The sequence below is a fragment of the Cuculus canorus genome, chromosome 23, assembly GCF_017976375.1.
Source record: "Cuculus canorus isolate bCucCan1 chromosome 23, bCucCan1.pri, whole genome shotgun sequence".
NCBI lineage: Eukaryota > Metazoa > Chordata > Aves > Cuculiformes > Cuculidae > Cuculus > Cuculus canorus.
The window spans coordinates 6,160,936-6,176,788 of NC_071423.1; the positions used below are offsets into that span (position 1 = coordinate 6,160,936).

General features: G+C 49.3%; 4 protein-coding genes across 6 annotated transcripts in view; 3 read left to right on the forward strand and 1 right to left on the reverse strand.

Moving 5' to 3' along the window:
• Positions 1 to 546: 546 nt before the first annotated feature.
• On the forward strand, positions 547 to 4,032 carry CRYAB (crystallin alpha B). Its single transcript, XM_009569900.2, has 3 exons — positions 547 to 1,004; positions 2,579 to 2,701; positions 3,702 to 4,032. The coding sequence occupies exons 1-3, from the start codon at positions 807 to 809 to the stop codon at positions 3,903 to 3,905; spliced, it is 525 nt and encodes a 174-aa protein (XP_009568195.1). The 5' UTR covers positions 547 to 806; the 3' UTR covers positions 3,906 to 4,032.
• A 133-nt stretch (positions 4,033 to 4,165) lies between these two features.
• Positions 4,166 to 6,501, reverse strand: CFAP68 (cilia and flagella associated protein 68). The gene is given in 3 exon segments (XM_054086796.1): positions 4,166 to 5,428; positions 5,803 to 5,880; positions 6,369 to 6,501. Coding segments are annotated over 3 exon segments (402 nt in total). The 3' UTR covers positions 4,166 to 5,237.
• A 439-nt stretch (positions 6,502 to 6,940) lies between these two features.
• On the forward strand, positions 6,941 to 12,329 carry FDXACB1 (ferredoxin-fold anticodon binding domain containing 1). The gene is made up of 5 exons (XM_009569899.2): positions 6,941 to 7,496; positions 7,824 to 7,980; positions 8,540 to 8,743; positions 9,308 to 9,466; positions 10,196 to 12,329. Exons 1-5 carry the CDS (start codon positions 7,328 to 7,330, stop codon positions 11,382 to 11,384), a joined length of 1,878 nt encoding a protein of 625 aa, XP_009568194.2. The 5' UTR covers positions 6,941 to 7,327; the 3' UTR covers positions 11,385 to 12,329.
• Positions 12,330 to 13,406: 1,077 nt separating this feature from the next.
• ALG9 (ALG9 alpha-1,2-mannosyltransferase) overlaps positions 13,407 to 15,853 on the forward strand; it is a 60,426-nt gene continuing 57,979 nt past the window's right edge. For 2 of the 3 annotated variants that reach the window (XM_054087213.1, XM_054087214.1), the window contains exons 1-4: positions 13,407 to 13,561; positions 14,591 to 14,729; positions 14,914 to 15,048; positions 15,742 to 15,812. In XM_054087213.1, coding sequence (XP_053943188.1) covers positions 13,464 to 13,561; positions 14,591 to 14,729; positions 14,914 to 15,048; positions 15,742 to 15,812 — 443 coding nt within the window. In that variant the 5' untranslated portion in view covers positions 13,407 to 13,463. The remainder of the gene's footprint in view (positions 13,562 to 14,590; positions 14,730 to 14,913; positions 15,049 to 15,741; positions 15,813 to 15,853) is intronic. The other variant, XM_054087212.1, reaches the window with a different exon arrangement.

Here is a 15,853-nt window from a genome sequence, read left to right on the forward strand (position 1 = left end):
AGGGGCACAGGCAGACAGAGGTAGCTTGCAGCCTTTAGAAGGTACATCTCAATGCAGCACCGTGGAGGCCATTGGCATGCTCACAGCCCTCCGGGCTGCACTGAGGTCACAGTGTCGAGCTCTTGCCTCTCTAGCATAGTGGGCAAAAGGTGAAAAATGTAGGGCTGCAGCAATGTGGAGGAAGGCATCCTTCATCAGCACACACCCCAGTGGGCAAGCATGGAGGCAGGGAGCCCCACCACCAGCAGCATTTCAGCAAAGACCTCCTGGGACCTTTTCTGCCCACCAACTAAAGCAGGTCAGGGGCTTCCTTTGCGTTAAGGAAAGGCAAAGCTCTTCCTAGAGTGGTGGGTGATGCGGGGAACTGAAATCTCAGTGCTGGCAGTGGGAACAACAGCCCCTTGTCATTTTCCCTGTGAGCCAAAGATAGGAGCTGCATTGATCCTGTTGGCATCCAAAGCAGCTGGCACAGTCGCCAAGCCTGCCTGGGACTCTGCAGATAAACAGCACGTGGGGAGCGGGGAGGGTTGGCTGGGCAGTTTGGCTTCTTGCTGCCCCATTAGGCTCCTTTTCTTCTTCTCCCCTTCCCCCTCCTCCTCAGCAGCGCGTTCAAATCCCCTAGACAGCTACTGGGCACCGCCGAAGGGACCAGCCCAAGAGTGGGACAATAAAATCCCTGACACCACTGTTCAAGAGGCCTCGGGGGGGGTGGAAGGCCAAGCCAGCTGCACGGGTATAAAGCTGTCCCACGCTCCCGGCACAGCACTGCAGCACAGTTGCTTGCCAGGCTCCTCCAGCGCACTCCAATGGATATCACCATTCATAACCCCCTGATCCGCAGACCCCTGTTTTCTTGGTTGGCACCGAGTCGTATCTTTGACCAGATTTTTGGAGAGCACCTGCAGGAGTCAGAGCTGCTCCCTGCTTCCCCCAGCTTCAGCCCCTTCCTGATGAGATCCCCCATTCTTCGGATGCCCAGTTGGCTAGAGACAGCACTCTCGGAGGTAATCTTCCCTTCTTACCGCTCTTTGTTATTGCTGTGTGCACAGCCTGATGGGTCTGGAGCTGGAGACCTGTGAGAGCTGAGAGCTTGGAAGCTGCTTGTAGGTGGTTATTAGGAAAAAGGCTGGGGAAAAGGGTGTTGCTTTTGTGCCTCCGCTCCTCTGCATGAGGCAAGAGCCTCTGCATGCTCTGCTAACCATTTGTGACTGAGAACAAGCATTGCCATAGTGTTGGGAATAGAGGTAAACTGAGCTGAGTGTGTGCGGCAAATGACTGTAAGGGCTGACAGAAAAATGGAGAATGTTTGGTTTCCCTTTGTCCGTTATGCAAAACTTCCAATCCCGCTCCCTCCTGAGAAACGAACATTAGAAGGGAAATGGGATCCTCATGTGGGGAGCTCATGGCTGCTGAGGGAAAAGGGGGCTCTTTTAAAGAATCAATGCTGAGAAGAACGGCATTTTAAGAGACAGGACCTAAAGGATCATGAAGCAGCCGTCTGCTGGCTTCATGGGCTGAGCCAAGAGGCAGGCAGTTCAAACAATCTTGCCCATTCTGCGAGTCAACTGTCTTATCGACAAGTGCCTTGCAGAGCTATTATAAGGCAAAGGAGGGAGAAGGAAGTACTTTTTATATCCTTGCGTAATGTTTCCCTTGATTTAGTGACCTGGGTCTGGCTGTCCACCGAAGCATCCATAATAAACACCACAGAAATCAGCGTCTGGCTGTCCCAGGGGAGAAATCGTCATAAATAATCTAGAAGGAGGAGGAAGCACTCAGACTCCCAGGTCAAACTGCGGAAACCAGTAAGCCTAGACCTGGCACAGAGGCTGCCTCCACATCCCACAGAAGAGCTCCAGGAGGCTCACGTGCTCCCTGACCACGAGAACAGCAGGAAAGCAGAGGCAGTCAGCTCACATAGCTAAGTCCCACAAATGTGTCCAAGAAAGGCAGAAGATGCAAATTCAGTCTCAGGAAGAAGCAAAAAGCAGTATTTCTTAGAGGTGATAAAGTGCAAAATGGAATGGAAGGAGGTGAGATTAGCAGCAGGTGACTCAGTTCCAGCAGCACCCCTGCTGCTCAGCTAACAGTGAGCAGTGAGGCAGCACTACTCGTCAGTGCACGTTATTTCAGTTACTAAAGAGTGATGATGCAGGGGAAAGCCTGAAAGTTGCAGTCAGCTGCCAGGCAGGTTTCTTTTCTTGGAAAGACTGCAAAGTCACAGAAACTGGAAACCTCCAGACATTCTGTGAAGAGAATGGGATGTGAAACCCGTATGCCAGCTAAGAGTCAGTTTTAACAAATTCCGACTAAGGGAATCTCTTCCTCACTCCCAAGGCAAACATTTATCCCATGTGTTCAAGAGAAAGCAGTCACATTTTAGATACTGTAGTGATGGGCTTAATGTTCACAGGCCAGCAAGGGACAAAGCCACCCAGGTCAGAATCCCACAACGGAAAGAAGGTCAGACAGTGCATGTGTAGATACCAGCCTGAGCCTTGAACCACTGTATTCTGAAAGCCTTTCCAAGCTGAAACCCTCACCTGCTCTTTTCTGAAGTTACCTCCTTGTTTTGCAGATGCGACTGGAGAAGGACAAATTTTCTGTAAATCTTGACGTGAAACATTTCTCCCCTGAGGAGCTAAAAGTGAAGGTGCTGGGGGACATGATAGAAATCCACGGCAAACACGAGGAGCGCCAGGTACTTCTACTTTAACTGTGCGACTGATAGAGTCAGTGTGGACTTCCTCATCTATGGTTAAACAAGGAGACTGCAAAGCAATCCTCTCCTGTGCTCATCCCAAATACCTCTAATGTTCTTTGTCATCTAGTCCCAGTGGAAGTTGTTCTGTGCAAAACCCATCCAGCTGATCCCAGACTGGGCAGCAACAGGGTGGAGATTTATTGCTGATGGTACATGAACTGTGAGCGGAACTGGAAATGGGCACTTCTGGGCCTCCGTCTTTCATTGAAGAGGCCAGGAATGCAGGGAGGCATTCAATAAGCTAACAACGAACTGTAATAATTAAACCACATAATAAATCAGTGCATTGCCCTGTTCCGTTATCATGAGGCTACCTCTTCCTGAAAAAGGCCCATCTATTAGTTTTTAAGCCTTAAAGTTTACGTTCTGCTGTCAGTCATCCCACTGCTTGCTGGCTCTGGAGACTTGTGTGGCAACCGGGCAGACAGGAGTCAAAAGCCATGTCCAAAGCTGTGTGTAACAGCATTTGCCAGCCCACATCTCCTTCCTACACCCCATCCTTGCCTAGAAGGAAATTAATCTGCATGTTAAAGTAGCTATGCCACTGGAATTGTCAGCTCTAAGAGCTTCTGGGAGCATAGATCTGTTGGTCAGGAAACACAGCATTGCTTGTAGCTGGCGGAAGCCTGTAATCCTGACACAGCTCCTGCAAATATTTTGGCTAAGAAAATAAGCACTATAGGAGAGATCAGCTTACTAGAAAGCTGTGAATTACAGGAGCTCTGGAGACCTTCTGGAACAGTCAGTGTCTCTCTTCAGCCAGTCTTGGCTCTTTAACAAGAGCACCTCATAATACAAACTCTTTTAACTTTGTGAAAAGCTTTCCTTTGAGAGCTGGAGCTCCTCCATCTCAGACTTTATGCAAAGAGCCCACAGTTTAGGTGGATCTGAGTGAACACTTCTAATCAGGGCTGTTCCTTCTCTTCTCCTTTTGAAGGACGAGCACGGCTTCATTGCTAGGGAGTTCAACAGGAAATACAGGATTCCAGACGACGTGGACCCTCTGACCATAACCTCATCGCTCTCTCTGGATGGAGTCCTGACTGTGAGCGCACCCAGAAAACAAAGCGACGTCCCTGAGCGCACGATCCCTATCACCCGTGAAGAGAAGCCTGCCATTGCAGGAGCCCAAAGGAAGTAGGCTGCTGTTTAAAGTCACCCAGAGGGGCCATTCAAGGGCACTTTTCACCTGATGCCAGCTATACTGAATGGTTACTCTTATTATTTATGCTGAGTAAGTTTACTAACAAATAAACCATGAACAAGCAGTTTGGGTTTTTTTTGTTGCCTTTTTAAGCACCGAGGACGAGGGAAGTGTTGGGTTTAAAAAGCTGCGTGAGGTTGCTGTGCAGGGAAATGCACTCAGCATCTTCCTCGCTTACAGCTTGAGTGGAGGGGTGCCCAGGAGAGCTTCTTTTGGTGTTCAGAAACACTTTTGCTAACATCTAATCGCATGAGCCTTTCCCTTCAGTGCTACCAGAGGATTTCAGTGTTTCACAAGCAAGAGAAAAGTTTCTCCAGGGGCGATCAGACTGGTGAAACAACTTCATGACAATTGAAACCCATTCCAAGTGTGGGTATTAGATAACAACCAATTGGAAGACAACTATATCTTAAATCTCTAGAGTGACTCATGTTATGGAGAGGCACCCAAGCCCTACAACGAGTTCAGAGCAGATGAAAACTGCATAGCTGCAGTAAACAGAGATACATCCAGAGAGGAGAAAAATATCCTGCTCTCATGGTGCAAATCACATCACTTTGAAACCATGTGATCAGTGTCCTTCAAACAATGAACAAGATCCGATGTCTACAGTATTAATCTGATTTATGCTAATATTGTTGAGGGGCACGAAACACTACTAAGTTCTTCTCAGGGCTCACCATCTGCTTATCACCTCTCTTCAAAGCGATATGAGCATAAAGGAAAGTCTGTATTACTGGGACCGAGTTTCTAAAATTCATCTCCAAAGAGGACAGAATGCTTAAATCTGTTGCACAGACCATCAGACTCAGCCACGACCTGACCTATTTCTATGCTCCTCACGCCCGCTGAGGCAAAAGTTATCTTAGAAGGGAACAGTTTAAATCTCAAATGAACTGAGAGAGCATCCTTCTTTCATGGCTTTACGAAAGAAACATAAAGTGAGCGCTCAGTGATGTGGGGGTCATTGTCAGATACCCCAAATCCCACCTAATTGCCACGGGCTGGTGTTCCTGTGAGCTGATTCTAATAAGCTCTTCCAGTTAAGGTGTTAGTTGGGCTTGACTGACAAGGGTGACTGGTGACTCGCAGTCACTTCTGGACGAAACCAAATGACAGGAACACATGCAGGTTACCAACAATATGGCTTAGAAAGCAGGAAGAATATTTTTCGCATGATACTACATTTGGCTTTAATCTGAGTTTTTTCTGCTCGAAGGATATCCTGGTAGCACTGCTAGCAGACAGCCCTCCTGTTTTTCTGAAGGCCTAATCTGCAGGTTCTCCCCATCTCTGTTGCTTTTCCTCCATCCTCCTTGTCCCTTCTCCAAGTGCAAAGAAGATGCTGCCGTAGGGAGGGCTGAAGTCTATTGCGTAGCAGGACTAGGCAGTTGAGTTAAACGAAGGAGGTTACAACTCTGGGCGGTGGCCCAGAAGCCAGTGAGGTTCTTGTTTGAATCCTAAAACACTAAAAAAACCCAACAACCTTGAGGAAGGAAGTGCAAAATAGCAAGAACATATCCAGAAAGTGCAGCTGAGGTAAATCTTTTCTATAAAGCTGAGTTTTGTTAGGCTCAAACTTGAGCAAGAAATGGGAATTTTGAGTGAAAGCACTTTGTGTATAAATGTGATGAGGTTGGCCAAACAAGAACACTTGGAATGCAAGTACCACGCCCTGAATGACTCGAAATACTTGTTCTGTGGTGGCACAGGAACACAACTCAGCAATGAGAAAATGACAGAAATGTCATCTCTAAGCACAACTATGGTTCAGAAGCTCCTCTTTAGCTACACTGCAGATCCAACAGCCTAAGTTTCAGCTCTGTGCATGTACTTTTTATTCTCTGATGCTTTTCCTTGTTGTAATCTGAAGAGTGTGTTTTTGAAGCAGAAAAGTTCACTTTTAGCAGGGCTAATTATAACTTGAAAAATTAACATTTTCTGTCTTACAGGAAAACCAATGTATTTGCAGTTGCACTATTAATTTCAAATCAATCTAACTTAAAATCAGTGATGCCTTTTGATTCACTGTCTGAACAGCAAAGGCAAGAGAGCTAGACTGGGGCTAATGCTACAAGGAGAAAGGTTGAGTTTAAATAAAAAAAAGCATTCCTTGCATCTTTACTCCTGTATTGGGACCATTGCAGGATGCTCATCAGAGAAAAGGGTGCTGGCTGCTGCCTTTCTGTGTTTTTAAAAAACAGTAGAAAAGACTGGGAGCAGGGTTGCAGAAAGGGAAGCTATTCATGGGTGGCTTATCTCCAATATATTTGTAGCCAGGCACGGAAAGGGTAATGTCCTGTGTGCATCGAAATTTAAGTGACCAGTGATCATCTCACCTGAGATTTGCCGTATCCACAATGAGGAAAAGCACAAGGAAATACCTGGGAAAGAAGTGGCCGGTGTGAACAATTCTCTGGATATCATATCACTCTGTATTCCTGTTCCCTGTAAGGGTTTTCACTGAGTAATCATTTTCATTGGTGGGGCACTTCCAGACATATGGGAAAACAGGAGTTCTGTCCCAGTCCATCCGCAGTTCCTCATGGCCAGCAGCATAGGATCATAGAATGGTTTGGATTGGAAGGTCACCACTGCTCTGGGCACCCTGGGCCAGGGCCTCCCCACCCTCACAGCAAAACATTTCTTTCTAAGATCTCATCTCAATCTCTCCTCTTTCAGCTGAAAACCATTCTTCCTCATCCTCTCCCCAAACTCCCTGATCCAGAGCCCCTCCCCAGCTTTCCTGGAGCCCCTTTCAGTACTGCAAGCTGCTCCAAGGTCTCCTTTAAGCCTTCTCTTCTTCAGGCTGAACAACCCCAATTCTCTCAGCCTGTCCTTTTTACGGGACAGCCCTTGGGTCCTCTGTTTTCCTCAGTTGTGACACTGCATTTCTCAGCTTCACATTACCAAATCCCTCCTAGAGTAACTTTGCACCCTTTGAAACAGAAGAAGTGGTTTACTCAGTGTCACAGGGACTAAGGATGAACCAGGACCAGACTCACAACTGCCAGGTGCCAGTTGCAGTCTGAGCCTTGCCTTTGCCATTCTAACCCTGCCACTGTCGCTCCTGCAATGCTGTCCGTGTGCAGCAGCTGAGGGCACACAAACAGCACAGCAAAGCATCGCTGCACTCTCTCAGGGCATAACCTGTGTCCCACGGCAACTGCAGCTCCTGCTTGCAGCCTGGGACCTGCATGGAGGGTTCAGAGAGCAGTGGCTGCCTGCAAAGCACCAGGGAGGCTTCGCTGTCCTGCAACCAGTCACCCAGGGCAAAGGAGCGGCGCAGTTTGATGCTATCAATGGCAGAAACGTCATGAGGGAGCGTCATCAACTTGGCTTCAAGGCTGGCTGCAGCCATGGAGCCACTGCGCCGAGTCTTGCTGCTTGGGGAGGGCAACTTCTCCTTCGCTGCCTCCCTGTGTGGGGCCACCAGGACCCACATCGTGGCCACTTGCTACGAGAGCAAAGAGGAGGTGTCTGGGTGGGAGCGAGCCGCGGAGAACATCCAGCAGCTGCGGGAGAGAGGTGGGGGTCTCCTTCGGGGCTGCCTGGGCTCTCCATGGCCCTTCCACGCCCCAGGCATCTCGGGGTCCTGCTTGAGCCAGGAGGAGCAGGAACTGTCCATTAGGTTAAATGAAATCCCCCAAACCTAATCAGACTGAAACAGCACTGAAACAAGCACCAGTTCACAGGAAAAAGCACCGCGAGCCAGGGCTCAGCGTTTCAGAGTGTGAAGGTGCCTGGGAACTGCTGCTATGAGACATGCAAAAATGGACTGGAGGGCTTAAATTGCTGCCTTTCTTTAACAAATTCTCTAATGATAAACATCAGAGTTTTGTTTTTCATTTTAAGGAGCTGAAATTGTGTTCTCTGTGGACTGCACCAAGCTGAAGGACTATTTTTCACCAGAAAAAAGAGAATTTGATTGCATTTATTTCAACTTTCCTCACTGTGGCAGAAAGGCTGGGGTAGTGAAGAACAGAGAGCTGCTCTCCCACTTTTTCCGTAGGTGAGTAAATCCCTTAGTGAGGAAACCAGAAGTAGTTCTGTGCTAATTAGAATCATAGAATCACTGAATGGTTTGGGGTTGGAAGGGACCTCAAAGCCCATCCAGTTCCACCCCCTGCCATGGGCAGGGACACCTCCCACCGGATCAGGGGCTCCAAGCCCCATCCAACCTGGCCTGGAACCCCTCCAGGGATGGGGCAGCCACCACTGCTCTGGGCAACCTGGGCCAGGGCCCCCCCACCTTCACAGTAAACAATTTTTTCATCATATGTAATCAAAATCTCTCCTCTTTCAGCTGAAAACCATTCTTCCTCATCCTGTCCCTGCACTCCCTGATCCAGAGCCCCTCCCCAGCTTTTCTGGAGCCCCTTTCAGTGCTGGAAGCTGCTCTAAGGTCTCCCCAGAGCCTTCTCCTCTCTAGGCTGAACAACCACTCTCAGCCTGTCCTCAGCCTTGTCTGCTGTCATACAGATTTCTAGCTGTTACAGGTGTTTTTCTGGCACTTTAGTATTTCTGGGCGTGCTAATAGGATTTTTCATCTTGCCTGGCTTCCCTTCCAGCTGTGCAGAAGTGCTGGCAGAGGAGGGAGAGATCCACGTGGCTCTTTGTAACGGGCAGGGTGGGACACCTGCAGACCAGCCACAACGAGAATGGCACAACAGCTGGCAAATCGTGGCTGTGGCAGCAGGAGCTGGATTTATCCTGAGCAATGTTCATCCTTTCAAAGCAGAGACAATCCATGGATATAAGTGTACAGGCTACAGGTAACCAGCATGTGGCAATACCGAGAAGCTGATATTTCTGGTATAAATGCCCCAGTATATTCTTTTAGTATCTTGTTTGTAGGAGAGAAGAACTCCCTTTAATTTTCCTTAAAATAGCTGCAGTTCTTTTTCACCTCTAAGCAGAATAGCCACGGTAAAGACGTAAGCTCCTTGCCACAGCATCTTCTGAAAAATAAGATTTTCTTAGGATTTTAAAGGTCAAATGGTCTATTTTAGAATAAATGTCAGTCTTGGCATGGTTGATGCTGGCAGGGACCTCTAGCAATCATCTAGTCCCATCCCACAGCTCAGAGCACATTCAGCTAAAGCCACTTTCAGCCTCCAAGAATGGAGACTGCACAACATTTCTGTGCAATTTGTACCAGTTTGACCATTTCCCAGTAAAATTATGGTGGTGCTGCATTTTTGTCACCTTGTAATAACACCTGGGATTCAACAAGAGGTGTGTTAGCAGTACACGGAGTTATCTGTGTAACCGTTACTCGTCACACATCAAATATAGGAAACAGTCAACGACATTGCTCTGCTTCTGTGTGTTGTCAGGAGTCAAGACAAATCCTTCTGTGTAGAAGGTGCATTAAACCACATCTTCACACGAAGTACGCCGCTTCCCTGCTTCAAACCTGTGATCTGTGAGACAGAACTGGGAAGCCGAAAAGTTTCTTTTCAAGTACCACAAGTACTTGTGGATAAAATCAACAGGTAAGTTTTATAATGGCAATAACACACACTCCTGCCCTCAGTGGGAATGACCAGCATAGGTGTCAGATAAAATGGAATCGCTTCACTTTCTCTCCTTAACCCTTTACAGAATTTCCTGTTCCATCTCTTCCTCAAGTCCCCTTTGTGTTGGCTTGTGGATATGCCCTACTCAAAAACAAGTGTACAGAACAAAAAGAAACTTTATATTCGAGACCAGGCTGCTGTATACTGGAACACACACATAAGGACAGAAGCTCTGCTCTTCAAGCTTTACTGTACCATGGAAAAAATTCAGGGGCTGACTTGGTATCTGCTAATACCACAATACTAAGGCTAGCCAGGATCAAAAATGCTGACCTCTTAGGGAAACTGCTGCGTTCTTTGGAGACTGTGCAGGGCTGGAATAATGGGATTCATTTCAGCAGTTCGGTAATGCCTGAGCTGAGTGGAAACAGTGATGCTGACTATTTGGTTCCATTCCTTTTTCACCAGTGCAAGTGCAGTTAATTCTTGATTGCACCCTGGAGATAAACACCACTGTCCTACAAAGGTGTTGGCTATTGCTGCACCTTTGGTGAAGGACCTGGCTTGTTCAGGTGGTTACTGGAAACCAGCTTAATACCTGAGGTGGTTTTGGGTAAATTGCTGCCCTCCAATTATGAACACAGGAAGGCATTTCAAAGAAATCTGTTTAGTGGTGTCTGTAATTTGCATTTTTATTTCTCACAGGGGTTTCCTAGAGCTGAATTCAAATCATCCAGTACGGACAGTAAAGGAGAAGCTCACTACAGAGCTCAGCCAAGCCTTTCCATTACAAGACATTGACTGCTGCCTTTCTCTGCTCCACCAACGTCACCTCAATGAGGTTTGTCACTCAAATCTCTTTTGGATCAGTCTAAGCCCAGAGGAGACTCCAAGCACTGAAGAAATGTCTCATGGACTGGCAAATGCAGTTTCATTCTCCCACGCTGATCATAGCAGGGACACAGACAGGAATGGCTGGGTGGATGCACCGGCGGGATGCTGCACTTCAAAACAGTATTATCTAAGACCTTCCCTGCTACCTTGTGCTCAGGCAATAATACAGAGAGGAGCCTTTCTCCCAGGGACACTTCATGTTCTTTCTGGTCCAGTTTTCAGGAAGTGTCTTATTGCTTCTTCCTCCATGCCAGTTTTTCATGAGATGGTTTTTGTATGTGCAGTTGTCAGGGGTACAGAGAACAGCTGTATCCAGATGTTGGTGAACAGCATTAAAACCAGCATCCATTCTCTTCACCAGACTGTTTCTGACTTAAAAGTGAACATCAGTCTGCAGGAAGCAATGAGCTTTGAAACAGCTGAGCTAAATGACTTTGCTGCTTTTGAATCTCAGCTTAGTAAAATTGAGCACTTCATCCATATGGAGGTCGATACCTTCAGCTCCTGTGAGAAGGGCTCCTGGGTGGGAGTTATAAGGACAGCCCATAATGAACTAGTGAGCAGTGAGCTGGTTGTTGTCTTTGCTTCATTGAATCTTGACATCCTAGCCATGCTGATCTGTGGAATAGCTGACTGGCGAATGCTCTGGACATCAGATAGGCGGTTCCTCCTTCAGTTTCCTAGAGGAGAGTTAAGGCTTTTCAAGAGTTTTTCTCTCTATCCACCTTCCTACAAGCATGATGTCAGCTTTTGGGTTCCTGATGGGGAACAATTTGATGAAGTTGCTTTTCACACCATTGCCAGGCAGGTGTCAGGTGAAATGGCTGTGTCCATCCAGTTAATTGACAGTTTCCAGCACCCAGAGATGGGACGGAAGAGCCTCTGCTACAGGCTGACTTTCCAGTCCTGTGATAAGGCACTGAGCCATCAGGAGGTGGCAGAGATGCAGCTGCTCTTTAGGAAGGAAATAAACCAATGCTTGCGTGTAACTCTTCGGTAGAGCTTTGTATGTTGTGTTTGGGTGCTGCTCGAGCAGTGTCCGTGCTGGTTGCTGATCTGGAGAACGTGGCCAGCATCTTGTTGCACCTAACACTGTGTGTTATGGCAGTGCCTCTTACAAAGGCAGCGTGGACTGCAAGTCCCTAAACGTGGGGATTCCTGTTAATGGAGACCAAGCATCTTCCTGTTCTGTGAGTGTGTAATGAAACCTCATTTTAAACAGCAGAGCCTTTTTTGGTAGGGTCCTGCCAGACCGGACTTGGTCTCCTTACTGATGTCAATTCACTTTTCCTATTCTTTCTGGTGTTTGCCCAGTGCTTTGTGTCACTGGTGGCGACTCTATCAGGTACACTGAAAGAAAGAAGATCTGTTTCCAAAGGGTTGTGTACAGTCTGAGCACTGAAAGCTCTGTGTGCGGGTGTCCAATCTTTACTGAAGGATGGTGGGTACTGGGCTGCTGGTGCCACGGTGCACTCGGGAGGGGCCCAGCTGCATGAACCAGCAGACTTTGTCCTGAGTAGCTAATACAGACACTGATCACAAATGGCAATGCCAGTACGAGATCCCAGAGCATACCAACTGAAACTAAAAATAAGCTGGGGCCTGGCCAGTGCCCTGGACTCCTGGGCACTTTGTAGTCCAGACAGCAGCTTGAGCCCCCAGTAAGCAGGGGTGCAGCCTTTATGGCTGCTGCTTTGCATGCTGAGCTCCATTTGCCCAGCGTACCAACACCCAAGCCCAGCTCCAGCACTGGCTAGAACTCTGTGGGCAGCAGAGTTGGCACCTTGGGGAGCACCAACTTGGTCAGAAACCCAGGGATTTTGAGGTGGTTTCCCCTTTTTGAATGCTTCTCTCTCAGCATACCTGTGGGAAGGAAGCCAGTGGACTTCAGCCTCTGAGAGAACACGTTCCTCCTCTTTGTCCTGAAACAGGTCTTGTCACTGCCCTTTTCCCAGCTGTTCAATGCTGCAAGTACCTAATAAAATGCATTTTCAAATTGTGTGTTCGCCATTTGGTGGATGAGAAGCTCACCATGGGCCGGCAATGTGCACTTGCAGCCTGGAAAGCCAACCGTGTCTCAGGCTGCACCTAAAGCAGTGGGACCAGCAGGGCAAGAGAGGAGATTCTTTCTCTCTACTCTGCTCTTATGAGACCTCAGCTGGAGTCCTGTGTTCAGTTCTGGAATCAACACAGGAAGGACAAAGATTTGCAACAGGCCCCTCACTATAAGAAAGACATCGTCCTGGAGTGTGACCAGAGAAGAAAGCTGGTGAAGGGGCTGGAGAACGAGTCCTACGAGGAGCAGCCAAGGGACCCGGGGTTATTAAGCCTTGAAAAGAGGAGGCTGAGACCTTATTGCTCTTTACAACTACCTAAAATGAGGCTGTAGAGAGGTGGGTGTTCGTCTCTTCTCCCAAGTGATAGGACAAGAGGCAATGGCCTCAAGCTGAATCGGGGAAAGTTTAGATTGGACATTAAGAAAAATTTCTTCTCAGAAAGGGTTCTCAAGCACTGGCAGAGGCTTCCCAGGGAGGGGGCTGAGTCCCCATCCCTGAGGGAGTTGGGGTTGTTCAGCCTGGAGAAGGCTCTGGGGAGACCTTAGAGCAGCTTCCAGCACTGAAAGGGGCTCCTGGAAAGCTGGGGAGGGGCTCTGGATCAGGGAGTGCAGGGATAGGATGAGGAAGAATGTTTTTTTAAGCTGAAAGAGGGAAGATTGAGATGAGATCTTAGGAAGAACTGTTTTGCTGTGAGGGTGGGGAGGCCCTGGCCCAGGCTGCCCAGAGCAGTGGTGGCTGCCCCATCCCTGGAGGGGTTCCAGGCCAGGTTGGATGGGGTTTGGAGCCCCTGATCCAGTGGGAGGTGTCCCTGCCCATGGCAGGGGGTGGAACTGGGTGGGCTTTGAGCTCCCTGCCGCCCCAAACCATTCCCTATGACTCCTCCATTTCCCAGGGGCGGGGGACAGCCGGGCTGAGGGCACGCTCTCTCCTCCTTGCCCACACCCATCATGGCGGCCGCGGCTTCCCTCCCGTCGCGCCCGCCGCTGTCGCGCGGGGCGATCGCCCGCCTGCCCATACTCGGCATGGCCGCCAAGGGGGCCCGGCAGCGGCCGCGGGCTGCGGGCGGCGGGGAGGCGGCCCGGGCGCGGCACGAGGCGGGCGCCGAGGGCACGAGGGTCCAGTAGGTGCTGCCGAGCGGGGGATGGGGGGCGGGGGGTGCCCAGTGGCCCCAGGAGGTGTGTGACTATCTCTGGTGGGTGTCCCAGTGGCCCCAGTGAGTGCTTTCCAGCCCTCGTGGGTGACCCTCCAGCCACGGCAGGTGCTTTTTGGGTGTCCCAGTGGTCCCAGTAGGTGTTTACAGTCCTAGTGGGTGTCCCAGTGGCTCCACTGGGTGTATAACTAGCCCTGGGGGGTGTCCCAGTGGCCCCAGTGGGTGTATAACTAGCCCTGGGGGGTGTCCCAGTGGCCCCAGTGGGTGTGTGACCAGTCTTTGTGGGCGCTTTCCAGTCATGGTTGGTGTCCCTCCAGCCACAGCAGGTGCTCCTCTGGCTGTAGTGGGTTCCCCAGTGGCCACAGTGGGTGTCTGACCAGTCCACTGGGTGCTCCTCCAGCCATAGTGGGTGCCCCAGTGGCTACAGTGGCTGTACAACCAGTCCTGATAGGTGCTCCTCCAGCTGTTGGGTGCCCAGCTGGCTGTGGTGATTGCCCCAGCAGCTGCAGTGGGTGCCCCAGTGGCCATGGGGGGTGCTCCTCTAGCTTTAGTGGGTGCCCCTCAGGCCGTGGTGGGTCCCTGGCCAGCCCTTGTGGGTGCCCCTGGGCCCTGGTGGGTGCCCCGCAGGCTGTGTTGGATGCCCAGCTGTCCTGGTGGGTGCCCGGCTGGGTGGGCATGTGCTGTGGGAGAGGGTCTCCTGTTGGTGGAGCTGCTGGAGGTGCCCTGGCCCTGCGAGGGTGGCGTGGGGAGCAGAGGCAGGTCTAGGGTTCCTTACAGCACTCAGGGCTCTTGCTCCTGTTTTGTGAGAGAGGATGATGTTGCTTCCTCGGGTAAAGGCTGGGATCCCCCAAAGAAAGCACTGAATGAAAGATCCGTCTGGGTGTATGGAGTGCCTGAATGACAGAGATGCAGATGTGCCTGGCAGTGCTTTGCCTGGTGGCACAGTGCTGGTCTTGGTCCTGTTACTAAGTCCAGAACTATATTTTTCCTTTGGACTAGATCATCTGGGAGCAAAGCAGGACAAGTGTGGGCGCCTGAGGGATCAACAGCTTTCAAGTGTCTCATCTCAGCCAGGTTCTGTGCAGCTCTCTTAAGCAACATCTCCGATTGTGATGAGACGTTTAACTACTGGGAACCGGTAAGGGGCTTTCTCTCCTTGGACCTCCTTGGGAATTTGTAGTTGGTCTCTGCAAGTGCGGTTTCATCTAGAACCTTGTGCTAATCTCTGTGCTTCAAAAAGAAATTCTCTTAAGAATTCAGAGGTGGGAAATAAACTGCTTTGTGTGGTGCTTATTTATTGATTGTTTTACTTTCCATTGTAGACACACTACCTCGTCTATGGAAAGGGGTTTCAGACGTGGGAATACTCTCCAGCCTATGCCATCCGTTCCTATGCTTACCTGTGGCTTCATGCCTTACCAGCCTTGTTCCACGCTAGAGTTCTGCAAACTAACAAGGTAAATCAGATGCCTGAGAGCTTCTTTTGTGATGAGTAAATGTGCCTTTAGTCTGTGTTAAACAGCTGCTGTGTTCATTGTCAGAGGTAAGAGAACACTTGTTTGCAATCACTAACCTACATGTAAGGATTCGGAGGGTTTTGCGAGCTGACTCAACTGGATCCAAGGAGAAGTGACTGGGAAGTTGCAGGGAAGTGCTGGCAGGCTTGGATTTGATTGAGAAGCCCTCCCAGGGGGACTGGAAGCTTCTTGGCCTTTTAAGTGTGTGTGGTTCTGGAGTCAGTGGTGTGGCAGCTGTGGGCTCATGTTCACCCCTGTGTTTCACCCTGATGCTTTAGAAGCCCGTTGTGTTTTTTATGCCAGTCATCAATAACTTTTCTGATTTTTTTTTCCCAATAAACTATAAAAAAAAAATCAGTATTATGCAGGGGATATTGCAACCCAAACTCACAGAGATGTAAAAGAAAAAGCAGTGAATGGGCTTTCTGCTTGGGTATCCATTGCAGTACTCGGTACCTGCCAGGATCTTTAGCGTCCATTGGTGTGGGATCTGAGGAAACAGGAATAGGCTCGCTCACTGCTGCCAAACTTGCTCCATCTTGTTTAGAACTTTTATTCTTGGGACCAACTTGTTAATAATAAGTGCATAAGCTTCATTGCAAACCTTGTGTGGACTCCGAGTATGTCTCCTAGGTTCTTATCTTCTATTTCCTCCGATGCTTCCTGGCCTTCCTGAGCTGCGTTTGTGAACTCTATTTCTACAAGTGAGTATTAGAAGCTGTCTTCAGTGAATGTTTTGGAGCAT